A 22,977-nucleotide genomic window follows, 5' to 3' on the forward strand; every position below is an offset into this window, starting at 1 on the left:
GCTTTGCAGCTGGGAGGAGAAGTTGATATTTCTACAATGTATTCTTCCGCGGTTTCGTCACATTTTATTTCCGAGTTTGCGCTAGTATTTCACGGCGATTTTTTGACGTGTTTGCGTACACGTAAGGGATTCATTGCACGTTATTTACCTTCCTTATGAACTCCGTATGACTGCAGCAAGGATGTTCTTGAGAATGCGTTTGATTGAACTCACAGAATACTTTGCCAATGATGCACTGAAAACGCGAGAGTGTATGCGAAATACCCTTGCAACTGCGGTTTATCTATTAACCAAACGTTCATGACCTTTACAAACTAGGCAAATTGTGTAGCTTATTACCGGATAAGCTGTGTGACTAGTCAGGTCCTTTGTTTGCGAAGGCAAATTATGTGTAGTGTTTGGACTCGTATGACGTCTCTTGTTGAAAGACACTCATGCGCAAATTGTGCTTTAGAAATGCATGATCATGCCATGGAAATGCCAGATGCCTCACCAAGGAGCATACGATATGCGACTTGCTGTCCCAAGTTTATGCCTGGAGCTGCCATTGCCGAGCAAGAACATAATGTACTTCAGGGATATCGTTTTCGAGAAAAACCTCAACTACCCACATTAAATCTCTGTAATCTAAGTTTTAAACGAAGAGCCTTTCGTTGTGTCTTGCTTTCGACTTTTCAAATTACGCTTGACTCTGGTGCTGAAAATATAAAACACATAGGGACCTTTAGTAGGAGAATAAAACATTACAAACATGTGGGCTGCGTTGGCTGGGCAACTTCTTCATTTTTGCTTGCGCTCTTTGATTCAAAACGATCTTGCCTTGCATTTAGGCTAGGGACTGTATCGTAGGTTAGTCATTGTGATAGTCTCGAAGGATCAATTCGAGAATCTAGCAAAGCCACTTTCAAGTGAAAATGGATCATCTGTTTATATCTTCTTACAGACAAAGATGTTGAAAATGCTACTACATGGAAGGACCTCGCACGAAACCACCTTACACCTCCACACGTGGTTACACCACAAGACTGGAACCCCTTCACTAAGGGTAAGTGTAATGCTGTATTGTGTCATTCAATCATGGTTCAGCCTACTGCGTAAATTTTGTTATTCATAGAAATTGATAATAAGTATTCAGGACACAATTTTGTGTTTGAATATCCATTACAATAATGCTTGGTAAAATAGAATATATATATATATATATATATAAGTATGGGTGTGTGTGCGTGTGTGTGTGTGTTGCTATGAAGATGCAGCAACAAGGGACAAGACCATGTAATGCACTCGGACTTTTTGTCGGAGCGACTGTTCATCTTTTGACTTCATCCTTGTCTTTCCATACCTCACCGGTGCTAGATAATGTTAATGTGTCTGTTAATTTTCCCAATTCCAAATCTATCTAAGTCAACTATCTGAGTATATTATCTGATTCCTCACCAATACATTTTAAGGTGGTTAGCATTGATCCCCTACTTTACACGTTTTGAATCTATCTATCTATCTATCTATCTATCTATCTATCTATCTATCTATCTATCTATCTATCTATCTATCTATCTATCTATCTATCTATCTATCTATCTATCTATCTATCTATCTATCTATCTATCTATCTATCTATCTATCTATCTAAAATGATCTGATCCACGGAATATTTTCCATGTGAATGTGCCTTGCAATCTCACCAGCTGCAATATGTAAATTGTAATATATGCCGCAAGGAAACATTTAAAAACTAACTTAGTGACTCTTAGTAATTAGCCAGGTACGCATTTCAATTTAACCTCCAAATGACATATGCCTTTGAGTAATCTAGCTCAAGGACTAGAATAACGCTATCTGCAACACAGATCTTTAAAATATTTGGGTGTCTTTGCAAAATCAACCAGTCTATAGAATTATGTGCATGTATATTTGTTTTACCTAATACGTGATGGCAAACGGTTTTTCTTCACGTGAAATCATCTCTCTGGTAATGCATGAAGATATGTCTCTCCTTTCGTTCCAGTGTCGTTAAGTAATGCATGTTCGTAATCGAAACTTCTGAAGAGAAATGTTGACATAACGAGCTGCAGAACTTAACACGACAAATCATCATACCGGGTGAATTACAACAAATTCTTTCATAATTTCTGTTCATGAGCGGCCTTCTCTCACCTTTGTTTCGGCAAGAACAATGTATTTGTGCTACCTAATATATAATGCTCTGTGAAACCTAACATTGCTCCTTAAGCCTATAAAATGTATCAGTCATCCAACACGTCGAAGGTTTCTCAGAGACGACATATGTCCTTAACTTCGTTCAAGACACGAAACTGCTTCCGAATTGGTTAGTTTAGTTTGTCAACTAACAAATGTATTGTTTCAAGGAAATCTACCGGCACATTAGCAAACATAGTCAACGATCAGAAAGCACAATAATTCTGGCCACACCGGTCGCGTTTAGTTTAGGCAAAACGCAAAAAAACTCTCCATGTACTGTACATTGTGTGCATGTTAACAAACTCCAGGTGGTTAAAGTTATTCTGGAACCCCCCGCTACAGGATGCCTCATAATCATGCTGTGGTTTTTAAACGTAAAACCCTGCAAATGATTTTTTATAAGGCAGAAAAAATCACCTCCTTTTTTGTTACAAAGACATGAAACAACAATAACAGCAGCTGTCGATTTTTTCCATAGTTCTTCGCACACAACAATCAATATCTCTTCAACGTATAGAAATTACGGGGTTCTTGTGAATCAAGGCTAGTGCGTATGAATTGTGGCACGCGGGAATATATTATGGTGTTCATTGTTTGGAACTATGGTATTTGTCAAACATTCGTTCGTCTTCGAATATAGGCTATATGGTTGGTTACCCCTTTTCAAGTCTCGCATTGAGAAAACAGAACCAGGCGAACTGCCTGGTTGAAGCAGCGAAGCTACATAGCTGTATCGATATAAGTAACTTACAGCTTTTTTTCAAGCATCGAACATTTTGCTGGAATCGCAGCGAAAGACGATGATGACCCACTGAACTGCGAGCCACTGCGAGGTCGAGAAGGAACTCTCATATGTACCATCGGCTATGAAAGTTGTGATAACGACCGGGAGCATCCCTGCAATGGGCCTTTGAGAGGTGGAACCGAATACGCGTAAGTACAAATGATGAAAGCTGTCAGTTAGCATCATGGGTCTTCTCATTTAAACGCCCATTTAAGCAAAATTTAAGTTTCGATAATCTTGTTACGAATTCTCGTATACCAATGTTATAATGCTATTTTTATATACCCCTGGAAAAGCTCCGATGCCGCTGTCAAAGTTTATTATTAACAGCGTTTGTGTGCAAACTAATCAGATTGTAAGGGCACCTGGTGATCAGCGGATATGATGCCAGTTGCAGCAAGTCACTTCTGGCATCTTCAAGGGCCCCTCGAGCAGTCACAGGCGGCATTGGATACTAGAGGTCAAGCCGCTGAGTCATGCGCTCCAGGTAATGCGTCAATCTTGGCGAGCGGCGTTGGTGGTGCTCTTATTTTAGTTTAGTATGAAAAGCGACTAAGCTTTTATTCTTTTCTGACGCGTTGATTCGTATTTGAGGAGAAAATTTTCAGATGAAAGCTTCTAATATTTGCAATGCCTGGAACTGGGCTTTTCACGTGGCCCGAAATATCTGCGGCGGTTTTCTTAGGAGAGACGTGTGGCACTTCACTGTTGGACAAAGCCTCATTACCAATATTGTAATATATGATCACGGACTCAAGTGATTTTGAAATAAATTGGTGCAAATACGAGTTGAAAGCAAATGGAAGATGTTTCAGTGCAGCAGAATAAATCGAATTTTGGGCAAGGTTGTCTGGCGTAATTGTGTCATACATTAACCGAAAGCGAGAGGTGAAGGTAACTGACTTTGTTGTCAGGCGGCGCTGCAGTTTTTTTTATAAATTTAGTGCGCCATATTATAAGAGGCCATTTCTTTCCATTATATGAGTTAGCCATAATGTTGCCATTATTATTAACATAGTAAAACGGGCGAATCATTTTTACAGAAATGCTCAAGGCGAAAGAAGTTTCAAGAAAGCGAAGCATCGTGTTCACCCGTGTCTAGCGCGAATATACAAAAGAAAAGCATGCGGGTCTATTAGAAACACAATTTTGTTGTTGAACACTTTTGGTGGTCTCTTGTTTAAACCAGAAGCAACACTTCTCAGGGCTGGTTGCTCTACCATATGGAGATTACCTCATATGGTATCATACGTTATCATATCAGGCTTCTTTGGTTCCAAAACTACGACAATTTTTTATTCACCTGCGAAGCTACCTTTCTGTGAGGTTCTTTTTCTACTTTTGTGCTGATCTAATATTGATGGCGATTCTACGCATAACGCATTTGATTACCGTGCTGAATAAAGTAGACAGTGTTGCGAGAGATCTGTGGACAGTGTTGCGAGAATACATTGAACGAAAAAAAACTCGAAATATGAACATGAAAAGCTTTGAGGAAAGCACACCGAACACTCCTAATTATTTATTTAAACTATTGTTTTCATGCTCACATCCTGATCTTAGTTCGATTAAAGAACGAAAACGCATCACGTGAGTTGACCTTCGGTTCGTTGATTCCTGCGTTGCTGCGATTGTTTAAACATATTCATTCCTTGTGTTGCGTGTAGCGGTTAGCTGAGCGACCTGTTAAATGAAAGAAAACTAACAATGTGGTTCGTGAACTGAGTAATTTTTACTAACGGACATACTGTTAAGGATATACTGATTCTCTTTGAATCAATTAAACTCAAGAAAACCATCTTATGAAGACAGGAGCAAAATTAATAACGTTTTCATGCGCAAGGGTCTTCTTTTCTCCTTGTACTCTTCCGAGCAATTGCTTTTTTTGCGAGTTTATATGCAAAAACCTGCTGACAGCGCGCTACCTCTGTGTAGGTGAAATAGTGAATTTAAATAATCTAGCGCTATTGCAAACGACCAAAATGCACCAAAGAAACGTATGGTGAGGGGTTTCAACATCTTTGAAGCATACGCAAAATAGACGAATGTAGCTTGCTATTTACATAAAAAGCACTAATTGACCACACTACATATTGTTTATTTTAGTTAATTGACATTTTGGAAATGGAAGTTTTTATACCTGACTGATTTATCTGTAGCCACTACTGCAATAAACTTTACAGTCGAGAAGACAACGGCAGTTTAAGTGAGTTCAGGCAACTTGAATTGGTAATAGTGAGGATTGTAACAAAGTAGACATATTTGCTTCTTAGTTTACGTCGAGGGACAAAAACTGCATTTTCTTACACCATTTATGCGATCAAGAATTTTTTTCGACAGAATGAAGAATTTTTCAACTATATGCTGACACTTGTTAAGTAATCCTCGTGAGACTTGAAGCAAGCGGTAGTTTTAAGATTTTTATTTATTGTTATTATTTCATTTTCTTTATTTTGTGACGTGGAGAGCTCCTTAATTTCGCTCAGAATAGTGGGTTGCTGGTCAGAACTGCTTATAACGAAATCACGTTATAATATTATTAGTTGTATATTTTCAACCATACTGCCGTTGTGCACACGTTTTCTATCGTCATGTAGAAGAAAGGAGCCGTTACTCGATCATACATGTGTCATGTGCTCAAAATGACTCCGTTCTTTCGCCATGCATGACGAAATCGGAGCTAAATTTACTATCTCGCTCGACGTTCAGAGAAGCTTAGCTCGGCCGTAGGTTTCCTTACCCCAGCGGGAGTCGTCACGTATGAAAGCTCGCTCTACCATAGTAGGTGTAATTGATCGCACTCACTTCTCCGCTTATCAGTAGTTGTAAGGTTCACAATCATTTAATCTGTAGCAGAATTATGAAGATTACAAGGATATAGCGCCACCGCGTTTGTCAAGTAGGGTCCAGAAATAGCCGGAACGGACACTGGTAGCAAAGTAAAAGTACTTCCAACCCCTTTGACCACGGTAGAAGGTGTCTGTCACCACAGGGAGCGCAAGCGCAGGAACATCTACCATCTGTAAATGCGGTGGGCTCGGGCGGAGCAGGGTAATCGTGGGTGCCGTCAGTAGGTGGATCACTTCTGTTCCCTAGTGCACAAAAAACCTCTGCAAAACAAAAGGCCCCGCCCAAATGGAGAGAGAGCATGTTTGAATAAACGCCTCACAAGACCCCCACTAATGGTGACGCAAGCTAATCATGTACGCTTTCTAAAGCGTCAGTACATAGAACTCCTCTATCCGGTTGCACGGATTGCTGTACCCTATAGTGCCCATAAACCAACTGCAGAGCGCAAAGGGCATCTCCATTTCCGCACTGTGGCTGAATCGATGCTACAGCCTGGCCGATTTTTTCATCTCCTTTCAGGATGTACGTCATCGGGTACACGAAAGGTGGGAAACGTGCCAGTATTCCGGAGGTGTTCTTTACCGGTGAGCAATTCCTTGTGCTGGGGAATGGGGCTGAGGATATTTATTTATCTGGACTGCGTGACAGAAGTACACTATTGGGCTTATTTAACCTGGAGCAAGCTTCTGACCTAGCTCGCACATATTCGCACCAGTGCGATGTTTAATGGAAACAATGACAGCGGACTGACAGAACGAAATCGCATGCGGAGTACAGAGTGTTCTGCGAGCCACTTCCTTGTTGGTGTGGTTCCTTACTGATTCTTGTTCACTAATAAATATTAGTGCACATTATTTATGCTAGAGAAATATTTTTTCACGAAATAAAAAATTGTAAGAACGCGGAAGGGTCACTATTTCACTGGCTGGTGCTTGCACAAATTAATTTGTTTCTACAGTTATAGGTAAACGATGCGTATAAACCTTACAAATAAACAGAAGCGCCATGTTTAAACTCCACCTTTAATGCTCAGGTACCTGTAATCTTTAGTTATACGATAGCATCAAACGATTACATAATCTTTGCCACATTTATTACCACTTTGGTCCCATATCGATACGTGTTTACTTGTAGAATCATTTTTAAAAGAATTTCTTGGATGTTTCAGCACTTCCAGAGGAGCCAAGCTCGGCGGGAGCAATCGCAGGTGGAATCCTGACCGCCATCATAATAATGGCTGCCATCCTTGTGGTGCTTGTGATTCACAGGAGGCGCCTGGCGCGGTAAGGGAAAAAACAAATAATCTCGTATTCCAAATTAACCTTATCTCAGTGAACTGCGTAACGAGAGATATGCTGTACGGAGCACCTCAAGTTGTAAAAGCCCGCATTTCAAACTCGAAAGGGAAATTGCATAATGTGTGGAAAGTGTACCAGTTCATTCAAAATAGTGCCCTTCGCACGGAGAAAAGGTGCTGAGGCCCCTTACTAGGTTCCTGAATTTTCAGTTTCGGATTTTCTCAAAATTCGACACAGTTTTAGGCTTTATTTGAACATTTTCGAAGGATACATTGTTCAGGAAATTATTCCTTCAAGATGAAGTTTTCCCGTCTTTCTCCGGTGGATAATGGTTTCCCTCCGTATCATCATCTCTCCTTTCTTTTTTTTTCTGCACAGAATCACAAGGTCGCACAGTTTTTTGTGTGCTAAACGTAGTGTATGCAGATACTACTATTCAACATTGTATTTGGATTAAGCACAGAGAACAACTAATGTTAGTCAAGGAGTCCAACGGGCGCTCAATGCGATATTGCAATATGACTATCCACATATTCCAGCGAGTGAAGTCATCATTCGAACGTCAATTGAATGACACTTTAAACACACAGTATGCGGCTATGAAGCTGCAATAAAAACAAAAAAAATTACTAGGCTCATACACCCCTTGAGTTATTGTTAGTAAACTTTCCCAGTTCAACCACCGCTGTGGCTTCACCGCCAACCACACAATGTGTCCCAGCTAACTTTAACCAGAGTTTCTAAACATGTGAATGCCAGGTAGCTGGACAGAATCAAGTTAAGGCTGTTTGCCACCAGTTGGGAATACTCAAATTATTTTTTGATTCCGCCTTATTAGATATTAATCTATTATTCAACTTCTCGAATATTAGTTATATGAAAAGTGTCAATGAGATAATTATACAGCGACATGAAAAAACTTATGATACAGGGGTCCTATAACGTAAAACTATTCCAATATGTTTTATTCCAATCTCCTGACGTCAAATTTGCGTAACCGTTGATGTAATCATCGGGCAGTGACCCACAGGGGCGCCTGAACAGACCAATCAAACGCTCTCCTCGTTCATGGGAGGTCACTTTTGCTTGCTTGAAAAACGAAGAACATTTCGTGCACTGAGCGGCTTGTCTTATCTAATTGGCTGACAATAGGCGAGGAGCACGCTCAAGTGGAGAGGGTTTCGATGGGGCCGAGTCATTGCACTTAAAATCGATAACCGGAGGAAGACCGTGGTGTCGGCGTCTGCGATTGGTCCGCTTTCCCTGACTTAGCTTGCGGTGGCTACTTGAAAAGTGCGGCGGCATGCAACAGAAGCTTAAGAATGATGGTAAAACCACTCCTCAGCAAAGAATAGTTGGAAGAACGAGGTCATGAACCTGCCCAAAGTGCTCGAAAACATTACAAAGCCCCGCAAAAAGTTTCATAATACGCAAATAAATCCATGCTTTCCTGCAGGTTTGAGTAGCCAGTGCCTGAGAGATCGGCCGTAGCCATCTTTTATTCCTTTCGGAACGGGGAATCCTGTGGGTATTCAGAAGAAAATTCAGTTTTGTTCACCATAACACTGCATCTTTAACGCGTACATGTCACTTTGACACAGGGAGTTCTCGCGGTTGTGTGACGTAGCGCGACAGGCAGGTAAAGTGGCGGCAGCCCGAAAACTTTTGACCAATAGCGGAGGGATAATCGCGAGAAGGCGTCGAATCAGGAATAAGTATTGTTCTTTTGGTTCATCAAATCATGCATAATCAGTATCTACACGCCATATCAGCTGGGGAGCTATCGCGGTTTTCGTTACGTCGCGTTACAGACCGGTGAAGTGGGGGTGGCCCAAAAAAGTTCTTGACCAATCGTGGAAGGATGATTGCAAAATTACAATAGAAAAGTTTGGAATAGCTCTACGTTATAGGCGCCCAGCTTTCCGTTGCGCAATACGTCCTAAATGAAGGCTTTTTTCGTGCGTGAATGAAGCCCGCCAACGTGCGCGATATTGCCAAGCGACTGGCCGCTTGAGGCACTTTGCATGTTTCCGCTGACTTCTTTCAGTCACGGGAAAACACTTTTCTGTAGCACGTATTCCACAACAGATAGCTGTATCGGGAGTTTTCATGCCGCTGTACAATATTCTCAGTGACAGTTATAATCTAATTTTAATATTTGAGAATTAGAATAAATAATCAGGACTAATTATCTAATCAGCTGGAATGAAAAAAATGTTCTCAGCACCTCCAAGTGAGGGCAAATAACATTACCTTAGTTGTGTCTTGCAACGTCGCATTCGCATTTTTTTTACTCTGGCTAACGTTAGCTGGTACACCACGTGTGTGTTTGTATATATATATATATATATATATATATATATATATAATATATATATATATATATATATATATATATATATATATATATATATATGTGGAGAGAGAGAGAGAGAGAGAGAGTATGGAGGGACATGGGTTCGCCAACTATTACGCGTTCGTCCTCCTTCAACCCAACTTCTTAGTTGCATCGCACGGGCTGGGAAAACGGACGCAAATAAAAAATAATGTAAACATTCACCGCGTGGCCACTTGACACGTGACCTTGACCAGACCCTTGCGTCGGAGCGCATTTAGCTTTGAAACTGTGCCATGATCGCAATCTTAGCTTTTTGTTATATTTGCTATTTTTGGCCCCTTTCGAGTAAAACCAATTTCCTCGCTTATATGTGGTGCACTCTCTGCTGTCTTGTTTCGGGTTAGATAAATAAGTACGTAAATAAAGTGCTGTATTTTAAGAATGACATAGTTCTCCATTTCTTGAAGGTGACCTATAACGTAAGGTATTTGCAGGCGTTTATGCGACGTCAGATTAATTCAGGAAGTACAGCCTATATATTATATATTACGCAAAATTTTCTTATATTCACATGACTTCTTTTTCTTTAGAGTGCAGTACGATCGATGTGTATGCACACTGCCGTTTTGCGGATTTAACGTTCTTTATGGCCAAAAATGAAACAAGAAGATATCATTGTGCTCGGTTGGAGAAGGCCATCCCCAACCTATTTACTAAAATGTGATCGAAGAGTAGACGTCCGTTTTACACTTTTGTTTAGCTGCTTATTTTACTGTTTGGCATTTAAAGTCGGCTAATTCCTGCAGTTCAAGTTATACAGCAATCATTTGTCTTTTTTTATTGGTGCTAGTGTGCTTGTACACGCACAAATTGAAACAGCTAAAGTGTATCATACCAAGATGCGCGGAGCGCACTTGTCTTGCGCTTTTGTTTTTAGAGAATGCGTGCTATGCCAACATGGTTGTTCACAATGTCAAACGTAGTACAATTTCATCTATCAGTATCGGCAGTCATAGGTACCCTTTTCTTTATGGGACCCAGAATAATAATGGAATTTTAGTCCACGTCTGCTTCTGTGGTACCGAGTCACCTTGCTGGTAGAGGATCGTTCAAGATAACGTTGACATTTTTATAAATATTAGCAACAGCTATTTCTAGGGCCAGTAGGTGAGAGCGATGGAAAGGGGAGGAGGGGGCATAAACTATAGTGGCAAGGATGACTCTGTGGCCTAAGCAGGTGTGAGGGTGTGTTTTGAGGACGCTGAAGAAAACCTAATAAAATATTACTGCAGAAACACATGATGGGCGTGCCATTACTTCACTGGAGGCAATAACTACAACATAACTGCAGGGTTGTTATTTCTGAATAATAAACTCCTTGTGGGAGCTTGTGTGTGAGGACGGCCAAGCCACCCGGCTATGAGCACGCTTTTTTTTTATTTTGTACGTACCCATAGCAAGGCTGAGAACTTTGATAATGCATTCTTTGTAATAAAATCTACAACACCGAGTATTCCTCCCACTTAGTGTGAATGTTTCTTCCCAAGGCAGAAGCAAACGAGCTCGAAAAGACCGTCTGCTGAAGCGAGCAACATGAATAATTCTCTCGTGCATTTGGTGCAGATGTCCGAGTAAGTTTTCTATCGTTCTTAATAAATTTCTATCTCGTATATATTATTCCACTTGCCGCTGCATAGGCCAAATAAAAACCAAATATATTATTCAGCAAACATCAACATTATCTCCGTCCTTGCTAACCAGCTGCTTGGGTTAAAACGGCCACGTCGGCAACTTCAATCATGTAGGTTGTGTTTACTCAAGTGCTGCTTCTTCAAAAGCGAAGAACTGTTGATCATCAAGGCAGACTGCACATTCTTATTTGTTGTGCATACAGTGCTTAATTCTTCAGAATAGGGCACTGAAACTTTATTCAGTGAATTTTTTCTGTGGCGTTCGTGCAAACTGAAGATCAAATGAAATGAAATATTTATTTACACCACGATAATGTACTGGGGCGAGGTAAAAATACACTGTCAAGGCTTGAATATGGTAAGACGCTAGCTACAAATGTGTACAACCACTTGGTCGTTAGCGCTTACAAATATCGGCAACAACCGTCCTCGATGATTAACTAAGGCTATGTGAATAGTTTCTCCACTGCGCGGGGAGAAACGCTAAGTCCTCTCTAAGTTCATAGAGAGCTTTAGATTAGGGGGCCCCAACGCTTGCGTGCCCCTAATCGTAGGGGTTTGCGCATGCGCAGTACCGTGTCAGGTACCAACGCTCGCGTACCTCTAAACTAATACCCTCTAAAAGCGGTCCGCAAACATGCGCCTGGGGTACGCGCACATCGGCGACCAAGTCCGTGGCATTGGATGGTTTAGCGTTTGACCTCCAGCCGGACGCGGCAAAAAACAAATTTCTCATTTAAAATACGGGTACAATAAACACAACATATTGGCCCGCTCAAAAGAAAAAAACGCAGCATGAGCAGAGGAATTAAAAACACTAATGATACTACTGAACGAAATAATATCATAAGAAGCCAACAAGCAAGACACGAAGGACAACATAGGGCAAATTACTTGTACTTACTAAATGAATTAAAGAAATGATAAAAATAATGGTAATGAAAGTGGATGAAAAAACGATTTGCCTCAGCTGGGGAATGATCCCACGTCATCGCAATACGCGTGTGATGCTCTAACCAATTGAGCTACCGCGGCGCCATTTCCCCATCCTTTTCTTGGGTATTTATGTTTTGCTACTAAAACCAACCTTAGGAGTGTTAGCCAGCGCCACCACTCACAAACCTTGGCGGAGGATATGGAATATGCTTTCTGCCGCCGGCGACACGAGTACGCGAGTACGTGTTTTTGTTTGTTGGCTTCTTGGGATATGATTAATAAATATCGGGCCCCTCAGTTAGCCCCCTTTTCATGTCGTTCATTACTGAACGAAATGGTATACAACGCGGATTCATAGCAGAAGACAAACGGTTATATGAAAAATATCGTACACGAAAAGAAGTGAGCGTATTTAACCTATGCTACTACACTTGCAGTAATAGCCCCCCAAAAATAAAAGCAATCACAGTAACGCTCTATGTGGTAGTCGAAAAACGCGAAAGTTTATTTCATTTTTAAGATTTTGCCGACTATCACTTTTGTTTAGAAATAAGTATTTTGCCGACAACGAAAAGCATTCTAAATGATAGTGTTAAAGAACGAAGAAGCACTATCATAAAGCAATTTTACGTTGTGGTTGACGCCTTTTTTTCCAGTGTTAATGGGTCGACAACCAAGCCCAACCCTACTTTGATGCAAGACGAGATAGAAATGGAACATCACGTCATCAAAGACATCAACAAGTGAGTAATTGTGACGGTAACTTTTAGTGAAATAGGCCGCTCATGCACCTGTACTAAGGTAACCTCCGAGATAACGGCACACTGAAGTGCTTACGGAGCCTCCGTGCACAAGCCTATAGATATGTATAGCAGCCACCAGAGGCGAAATAAACAATATTCCAGGCGGGCGGTGCCCATTAAATGAAATGTGGCTCATAGAGAAACTTTGCGCGTTGAAACCCATTTCACAAGCTTTTTTTTTTTTTGGTGCTTCCAATGGGCAGACCGGTTAAAACATGTGTGCTGACAATGAAGTTATCCCAAAAGTTGCAGGTGCTTGCCGGTTAATCGATTGCTTGAGCTAAATGTTCTCGCAAAAGAAACAGAGCCAGATTCAGAGCGTACGTTGTGTAAGCTGGCATACAGGTCGATGATTTTGAACCTCTGCGCAATGTTTAAAAATTGTATGTTGGGCATACGGTAATTCTAGTCCATGAAATGGATTGTTCAGAGAGGCAGACATTACTTGCGCGAAAAATGAAAACACATATTGAACTAATTAAAATTCACTAATTAAATCCTTTAATAATAATTTACGGCAGGCATAACGATTTACGAATGGTAGCCGGCGAGCTTCCAAGGCGTATCCAGTTAGAATGGAGAGAAAGAGAAAGCAAAAACAGGAAAGGCAGGCAGGTAAACCAACAGAGCACCCTGTTTGCTACGTACCCTACCCAGGGGGTGGGAGAAAGGGGAATAGAAAGAGCAAAAACAGGAGAGAGTAAGCACTCAGTGTGTGTGGGAGGGAAATTTTAATCGGTCTCTTAAGCCGGTGTACTTCAAGTATTGTACTAATGCGCAAATCGCTTTTCGTGCCAGTGACGGGTGTGGCCACGGTCCGAGTATCTTTGACTCGGGGAATGGTCTTGAGTCCAGTCGGTGTAAAACTGCCCACAGAGAGAAGCGCTGTACATCGTAGCGAGGGCAGGTACACAGTAGGTGTTCGATGGTTTCCTCGCACAGACAGGAGTCGCAAATCGGGCACTCGGCTATTTCCAAACGATAGTAGTATGCGTTCGTGAAGGCCACTCCCAGCCACAAGCCGCACAGCAAGGTCGATTCGCCGCGGGAAAGGTTAGATGCCAGTTGTAGCCGTAGCGTGGGGTCCTGTTTATGTAATCGGCCATTGAAGGCAATTTAACTCCAGAGATCCTGTGACTTTTTGCATGCAAGCAGTCGAAGTTCCCTGGCCGCGTCCGACCTCGCCAAGGGTGTTGGACGCGTCTGGATATCTTCGTGGGCAGACCGGGCCACCTTGTCAGCAAGTTTGTTGCCGACGATGCCACAGTGAGCAGGAATCCATTGAATATAATGTTGCGCCCGCTTTCCAGAGCATGGTGGTGCACTTCCCTGATGTCAGATATCATCTGCTTGGTACGTTCTGTGATGTAATGCAGACGTGATACTGTGAAGAGCTGCCTTAGAATCACGAAATACGACCCATTTCTCTGTAGGCTCTTCGGTGACGTACGTCATAGCAGCATGGAGATCTGCAAGTTCTGCCGACGCAGATGTAGTCATGCGTGACAATTTGAATCTAAGTGTAACCTGCTTCGCTTAACGAGGAAAGCGGCAATTGAGCCGGTAGGTGAGGTCAGACCATCGGTATATATATGGATGTGGTCATAATACGTCTGATGCAGTAAAAGACGCGTAAGTTGCTTCAGAGCCGACGATGGACGATTGGCCTTTTTTGTAATTCCAGGAATAGCAAAATTCACTTGAGGCTATCGCAGGCACCACGCGGCCGATGAAGGCTTCGCCATTGGTGTAAAAGATGACGGTATGCACACTTGATGAGCCCTAATCACTCTTTAAAAAGTAGCTTGAGGTCTCTCGGCTTGCAGGGAGGCCAAATGATGGTCGGGGATCATTGACAGATGGCGAATATGTGCTCTGAGAGAGTCGAAAGCTAGGTGAGCCTGGATCATATGGTCTCCCACGATGGCAATTGTTGCTGATGTTGAGGTGCATCGAGGCAGCCCTAAACACATGCGTGGGCTTGACATTGTATCCTCTCCAAAGCGCGAAAGTTCGTCTTGCACGTATTTGAGAACACTGGTAGACTGTAACGTAGGAATCCGCGAAACAGTACCGTGTACAGCTGAATCATTTAATGGACTAGTGTACCTCAGTTGTTTCAGCACAGAAATTTGAAGATCTGCGCAATGGCAACTAACTTCAGACAGACGCTGTGAGGGCTCCACGAGAAGTTGCGGTCAATGACACCCAGAAAACGATGCGTCTTAACATAGGATACAGCTTGGCCATTGATTGAAACAGGATGCATTGATATTTGTTTGCGCGTAAAGCCAAGCAATGCGCACTTTTCAGTAGACACACTGAGGCCTTGTTCTCAGAGATAAGGTACCGTCATGGTAGCGCCCGCTGAAGCCTGGCTCGTACCTGAGGGCAAGTCACCGCAGAGACCCAGATGCAAATGTCGTCGGCGTATATTGAGACATGAACTGTCCCCGGTTAGTATTCCGCTAGTCCTACCAGGACGGGGTTGCACAAAACTCCACCCATTCGCGCACCACGGCAGATGAAATGTTTTGAAGTTGGGCCGTCTTCGGTCAGTAAGAAAAAAGCACTTCTCTGTCAAATAGTCCCTAATCCATTGATACATCCGACCACCAACCCCTACAGCCTCAAGTGAGTTCAGTATGTCCTCATGGGCGACGTTGTTGTATGCTCCTTTTATTTTAGAAAAAGTGCCACTGATAGGTGCTTGAGGTTTTTTTTATTTTGTACCCAGATTACGATGTCAATTACGTTGCCGATTGACGAGTGACCTCGATGAAAGCCCGTCGTGGCGCCCGCATATATGTTGAATCGCTCTAGGTACCATACCAAGCGACGAAGAATCATTCTTTTTATCACTTTGCCGACGCAGCTCGAAAGCGCAATCGGACGATATGATGATAGATCAAGTGGAGACTTTCCAGGTTTCAGAATGGGGATCAAGCGGCTGGATTTCTGTTATTTAGGAAAAGCGCCGTTCTACCAAGATTCCTTGTAGTAGTTAAGCAGCTCATCACGTGTGTCCTGTCCAAGGTGGTATAGGGCAGCACACGTGATGCTATCAGGTCCTGGTGACAAAGGGGGGGGGGGGGGGGTTAACGTGCCAAAACCACTTTCTGATTATGAGGAGTCACAAAGGACGCCTGCAGGTCGCGAATGTAGCATCGATCTCTTCGAGTGAAAATAGCACGTTCATTTCTCAGGGATGTCATTCAGTGCTGCGTAAATAATAATGGCCACGGACCTAGCAACCCGTGCACAGAACTCTTCAGCCACTTGAAGTTCCGACCAGAGTTGGTAGAAGGCCAGAACAGCAAAGGTCTTCCTTTGATGCGGAGATGAGAGAAGACCCCCAACCATTCTCCATATGTGCGAGAGCGATTTTCGGGGATCAAGTGACTTGCAGAAAGTTTTCCATAGCATGTGTTCCAAGTTATCGATACGACGCAGGTATTTCTTTTGTGTGCGTCGTGAAGCCCTGAGATCCATGACGGACTGCTTGGGCCGATACCTTCTCTCAGCCTGTCAGCGTGCCGCACGCAGCCTCTCCAGTTCAATGTCCAAGTCTGTTCGCCTTGCTGACCTTGTAAGCGAGCAGATGGAAGTTTTCAATGCCTCTGCGAATGCATCTTCAATAGTGTGTGAAAGGCCTTCCCGAAATGCGTCATCAATATCCTTCTTAAACTTTGACCAATAAGCGGTACGCAAGACAGTAGAGGAGTGTTGCTCAACTCCTCTAATCTTTATGTATGTTAGAATATGGTCGCTTCCATGTTTTTCTATGCCCGTAAATCATTGGACGCTCGAGGCAAAGCATCGTGCGACCAAACTTAAGTCCAAGCAGCTACTGTAGATCGTACCTCGCTGAAATTTAGGGCTGCTGTCATTCACGCAGCACAAATCATGGTCAGCCGCAAAGGTGGCAGGACTCCTTTGACTCCAGAAGTAAGAGCCTCTGGAATCAATTTTAGTGCTTCCCCATAGCTGGTGATGCACGTTAAAGTTACCTGTGATAACCCAGGGGTCATGGTTCATTAGTAATATTTTCTTAAGTCGTTCGCCGTCAAAGTGACCCGCTGGGGATATGTAGGCTCCAGTAAGTGTAAATGACACATCCTTCTTTTGGACATTTAGGCACACATATTGGTTGTCGTCATGCGGCTCTACCACGTGAGCGACACGTGTAAAGTCCGTGAGGATGTAGATGATTACTTTCGTGCTTGCGCCGCATGGGGACGAGACAAAAGATTCTTAACCGGACAGTCGGAGGGGACTATATGTATTTGGTTCCCAAATGAGCAGTATAGGGGAGCGATTTGTAAAAATCAAATGGCGAAAGTCTGTTATATGGGTCCTTAGACCCCTCGCATTCGACTGAAAGATCGACGCACTTTTAACTTCAGTGCGGAAGGAGATAATTGGTCAAGCCATGATGCTTAAACGATTCTAGCAAGCACTGGATTTAGTGCATCCAGTATTTGCAGAGCACTTCGAGCTGATGGTGTTTGCAGCTTGTTCAGTATGATGCGCATTGTATTAATTAGCGATTGCAGCATTTCAACCACCTGCCTCTCTTAGTCACAGAAATCACCGACAGTAGACGTCGGGGGTTGTCCAGGAAAAGTTTGCGGTGATTCTGTTCGTGAATACTGTCGTTTCGGTAGAGCCGGCCAATATCCGGCACATGTGGTCGCCTCCGTAGCCTTGTTCTTCGTGGTCCTTTTCACAGTGTCTCGCCTGTGCGGTAGAGGAGGAGGTGGTGTTGTAGGAAGTGTCATGCGCGTCACAGAGGCAACAGCCTTCCTTGAGCGCCGGTGACGGGAATGTCGCTTTCTGATATTATCGGCGGCTTCACAATGAGATGAATGATATCTCGCCATCTCTTTCAAGATGGCCATTTCCTTCTTAATAGGCGGGCATTTCTTCGATGAAGCTTCATGCGACACCCCAGAGTTTGAACACTTTATTACAGTCGCGCCACGTTTAATCTGCAGCGTGGGGCTCGACGAAGCGGGGGCATGCTGCCTGATTTTAGCAGACGCTGCTCACGTGTCCCAGTTTTATGCATTAGCGGCACTGAAGAAGTTTCGCAATGAAAGGCCGCACTGCATGTCTGAAGTGCCCTACCTTAACATGCGAGGGTATATTTAACCCTTGAATGCAATATTCACGAAGCGTGAACTGTCCAGCCGCTTAACATGAACAATGACCTCATCATTGGCTAGCTAGATAAGAATCGAGAAGTCAGTATGAAGGATGGCAACATCTACGTCGTAGATTACGCCGGTGACTACGTCAGATCCCAGAGGGATGTAAGAGCGCACCTGAATGCCATCGAAGTCCGTTACGCTGAGCAGAGTGGTCGTAGCTAGCAGCCGCATGCTGGATGTCAACCGCCAGATTTTTTCGGGTGTTCACCCGAATGTCCAATATTTCATTTGGCACCAGGGCCTCCAGTGACATCGACACAGAGTGCCTGGTAAGTAGCTTCATGTTGACAGCGGGTAGGGGCACAAATATGATGGTATAGGCATCCAGCATCTGCTTGTGTCTTGCTGTTTGCGTGCATCACGATGAGGACGTCCTCGTGTTCCTTCTTTTCGCTCTGCGGCTCTGCACAAGCTAAAAGTCATCATCGGGAGTGTCCTCACTGCGGAGAAAGTAAGCATGGGTGTCCTCACTGTCGTTGTCGCTCTGCTGACAGATCCGCTTCTTGGAGGCGGCCGTCGCTGACGCCTGCGTCGCCGGCAGACGTACGGTGTGGTCCAAGTCCATCGCGACCGAGCAGGCAGTGAGGACCAGCGAATGAACTTAGATTTACATAGAAATAAACCGGAGCTAGAAAGAACAACGCTGTATAACAAAAAACCTTCGTCCCACTTAGAATAGGTTTCCAGATTGAGACGAGATTGGTAATATGCTCTATCAGACTCGCCGTAGAAATGTTCTGTTGTTCAATTTAACTTTTGAAGAAAGCAGTATTTTATGCATTGAAACACTGAAGTATATCGAACACCTATGTATTCTGTCCCCAATTTTGGGAAATAATATCTCGAAACTAATATCATCCTGGATATTCGTTTCCAGTGAATACACCTTGCAGGCTCACCTGTTAGAATTCGAAAATCGCAATATGTGCCGCCAAGTAATTAATTGAGAAGGTAATTAGGGAATTTTCCTTAATACTTAAAATATATGTTTTGATTTCTGGTTCTTGTAATGTCCGTCTCAACGAATAATACAGCTCAAGAATAAGAATTATACCGTCTCTTGCAGGTGATTAAAGAAAAGTTCCGTTGAACTTAAGACTTACCAGGCTTTATAAGGTTGCTGTGGCAGCAACAGACGATCGACATTAGTTGCGTCTTCTAGATGAGTTCTATGATTATTCTAGAGGATAACGCGCATCGACGAGTGCAGGCAACGGGCTGGTATTAAGATTCCTGACGTTGTACATTCTGGTAGTAAATTAATTCGTTATTGCGACACTCGTTGCGCGATTCTGTCATCGTGCTGTACGGGTAGCGACGGTGAACTCACGGCAAGTGCGTGTAGGCTTAGAAGGCCTCCAGAGAAGCGCAGTTTGTCTGGCGACCCTAGCGCCGAAGCCGGGTGGGGAGCACCTTTTCGTTCATTCGACTCCGTCGTGGCCAAGGCAGCATTCAGGCTTCCGCTGTCGCAACAAGCACAGCGCAGAAAATAACGGTTTCCAGCTCGTCAGCTGTATGCATGTCCCATCGCAGTGCATACACTGGTCTGAGTGTAACGGGCGGCAAGCGTCGAGGTTAAACACCGGATATCACATCCGTAACACACCCCATCCACGTTTCATTTATTTATTTATTTGTTATGTATTTATTTATTTATTTATTTATTTATTTATTATTTATTTATACACACTGTAGCCTCAACGAGGCTAATGTACGAGTGGGATGAACAACAAACGTACAAACATTTATAAACAAGCTTGCGTGAATTGTTTCAGCCGCAGTGAGCGGATGCTGCCCGGTAAGGAATTTCAGACTTGAATTGTTGATTGAAAAAAAAATTGTGTTTAAAGGAATCAGTGCGGCCAAGAAATGTTGAGAAATTGACAATGGAGGCAGCGCTGCCTAGCTACGACTAGACGGATCAGCTCAACCTGGTCAACCGAGCGAGAAGTGAGTGAGTGAAATAAACTTTTATTTGGTCCAGCAAAACGCGATAAAATGCGCGCCCGGCTAATCCCACGATGGGACTGACAGATCTAGTCTGCCGGCCCGATCGCGAGCGCGCTGGACGGCCAGGATTTGGTCCTGCAGCTAAATGCTTGCAATCCTTTCATCGGGAGTCAGAACTTGTGATCCAGGTATACCTAAAATGCCCCTACGCACCTGCGGGTGTTTTGAGACAAAGAAGTACTGTATGCACTGCGGTACTCACGTTTTGCCCTATGGCATCAGACACTTGTCAGGAAAACGGCGCGTATGCATTGGCGATATGTGGTTATTTCATGAAGCACTGTTTTAGAAGCACGCTGCAGTTGTCGGGAGGCCCCAATTTTCTTTCATGGAATGCATTGGTTGCAGCTTCCAGATTTCACAGTCTCCGATTACAAGCATCGTTGTTGTGATTCATTCGATTAGTGGTATTCCTCTGCTGTTGATATCATTGTTCACGGCAATGTGCTTGTCCTCACGTCGGCGCGAATGCGTTCACATTGTATTATTGAAATCGATTTCGATTCCCCACAATCGCAATCTGCCATGTCTTACAAATGCAATACAGGCACGGCGTGTTTCACTCGGCTAGACAACTGCTGAATGAAGCCCCAAAATCTGACGAAGCCTCTAAAATAACGCGGTTTCGCGTTGCTAAGCTTGATAGGAATGTGAACGTATCATAACCGATACGAAGCTACGTAGAGTGCCCCCTTCATGGGTTCATTTAATGTTCCGGCCAAACGCTTCAGCCACGCGGCAAAGCCTCGACTGTTCGCCAACGTTTCCCGCACTGCGGGTTTGGCGACCTCCGGAGAAACGATTCGGAAAACTATTTCAATCGTTTGCGTCGTTGCGGTGCGATTCAATAAGCGCTTGCCGCATACGAAGCGTGACATCAAGCTCCAGCTCGCAATCGTTGAAGCGAGAGCACTCGCCATAAACGATCATACGTTCGGCTGGCATTCTGTGGGAGTTACGCTATGTGGACGCATGTAGTTTCAGTGAAATGCCCACTAAAACCGCATCGACGGTTATGTTTAATCGCAGTTTAATCGACAGACATATTTAGGCAGATCATAGCTATGATTTCTCTCGGGGCCCTGGTACAACGGAGTTCCAAGAAGTTTACGCGCAGAACGTTAACCGTAATAAATTACGTGCCTGGGGGGAATTGTAGTTTGAGAAAGTTTCGAATATACAAGCGTTTGCTGCGCTAGGTTACGTAGAGACATTACAAAGTGTTCCGATTAGTAATTTATGCTTTAATCAGAATGAGTGTGCTGAGCATCCGCGATTTCGTCTAGCGTAGCTTTTGATTTTCTTAGCGGCGCAACTATGCAATTGGTACGGCAAATGTATTGGTTAACGAATTTACTTCAAGCAAGAAATGAATAAAGAAAATACGCGCTGTGATCAAACGTGTGTTGGAGTGGTTCTGCATTCGTTGCTCTCTTTTGTAACTTGATGCAAACAGCTTTATAGATATCGGTGTCTTCACCATCAATCTTTTCACACTTAACTCTTAACACTGATTACAGACAAAAAATCAAGATTGCCACTAGAATATTGTGGCGTCTACGCATCCTTTCCGCATTTCAAAAATGCAAAAGAGCTGCGCGCATAGGTTTCATAGCATGTTGAAACTGCTGAAAGATATGTATAAAACGAATAAAAAAATACGGTGGAGTGCTGTGCCTTTTTCTTCCCTTTCTGCGTTTTTGTCTTTCACGCTTGTTGATCACTTTCTTTCTCTTATATCGCTTTGATAGAATGTGTGTACATTGCGTCCTCTCGAGCACTGTCCACGAGAAATGGGGAATCAATACCGACCAGCTGATAGTCGTTCATCTTTTTTTTCTTCTGGTAAGCATCCTGGCCGTAGTTAAACCCTGCTGTACTAACTCTGCAATCAATGCACGGTTTCGACACCGCAGCTTAAACTTTCCAGAATGCTCTACAACTGGATGGCAAGTGAAACTGAATTATTTTCATTTGCTTCTCCAGCCTACGTGGTAAGTTTCGGTAGAGGTTGCTCCTGTCACGATTCAATCCCATAAAGTTATGTTTTCGTGCAACATTAGATGTGAAAGTTAATATGTCTGCGTAAGTGTGGTGGAACTCGACGCCCGTCCAAGGCGAGAGCCGAGTTCAACGCTGACCTATATGTATTTATAAGTTGATCACGCCAATATCACCGACGTGGCAGGCAAAAAAAGGGATTTTGTGTGTGTATCTGTGTGTGTGTGTGTGTGTATCTGTGTGTGTGTGTGTGTGCATGTGTGTGCGCGTGTGTGCGTGTGTGTGTGCGTGTTTCTGTGCATTTGTGTGTGTGCGTGTGCGTGCGTGCGTGTACGGCGACGTGGTTATTGACCCAACCACTTTGTTTCTTAGCGAACAACCACGCCACATTATCGGTTGAAAACCATAATCGGCGCACAAGCTTACAAACATTATGCTGTTTAATGTCTCAATGCAACACTCTAGCTACTAGGGACACCGTGGTAGGGTAGGCGTCTGCGAATTATTTTCGCCCACCTTGCTTTCCACAGCCTGCACCTAAATCTAAGCACAGGAGATTCCGCTGCATTCCGCCCAATTGAAATCCGGCACTCGCGGAAGGGCATCAAAGCGGCGACCTCACGGTCAGCAGCGAATTGTCGTAGCCTCCGAGACACCACGGTGGGCACAAGAAAGATTGAATGGAGGCGCTGTGCGTTGCTCTTCACTTGCACCTGCAACTGTATCTTCCGAACTCGTTGCAAATATAAGAGTCTAGCGCAGTATTTACAGATATAATAATATTTGGGGTTTTACGTGCCAAAACCACTTTCTGATTATGAGGCACGCCGTAGTGGAGGACTCCGGAAATT

General features: G+C 43.5%; 1 protein-coding gene across 5 annotated transcripts in view; it reads left to right on the top strand.

Moving 5' to 3' along the window:
• Positions 1-22,977, top strand: part of LOC142564658 (receptor-type tyrosine-protein phosphatase H-like) — a 125,211-nt gene that overhangs the window by 57,358 nt on the left and 44,876 nt on the right. For 3 of the 5 annotated variants that reach the window (XM_075675752.1, XM_075675749.1, XM_075675751.1), the window contains 6 exons: positions 944-1,045; positions 2,994-3,135; positions 6,356-6,420; positions 7,005-7,119; positions 11,020-11,103; positions 12,756-12,842. In XM_075675752.1, the coding sequence (XP_075531867.1) occupies positions 944-1,045; positions 2,994-3,135; positions 6,356-6,420; positions 7,005-7,119; positions 11,020-11,103; positions 12,756-12,842 (595 nt within the window). Of the gene's footprint in view, positions 1-943; positions 1,046-2,993; positions 3,136-6,355; positions 6,421-7,004; positions 7,120-11,019; positions 11,104-12,755; positions 12,843-22,977 lie in introns of those variants that run through there. The other 2 variants (XM_075675753.1, XM_075675750.1) reach the window with 2 other exon arrangements.

The sequence above is a fragment of the Dermacentor variabilis genome, chromosome 11 (assembly GCF_050947875.1).
Source record: "Dermacentor variabilis isolate Ectoservices chromosome 11, ASM5094787v1, whole genome shotgun sequence".
Lineage (NCBI taxonomy): Eukaryota > Metazoa > Arthropoda > Arachnida > Ixodida > Ixodidae > Dermacentor > Dermacentor variabilis.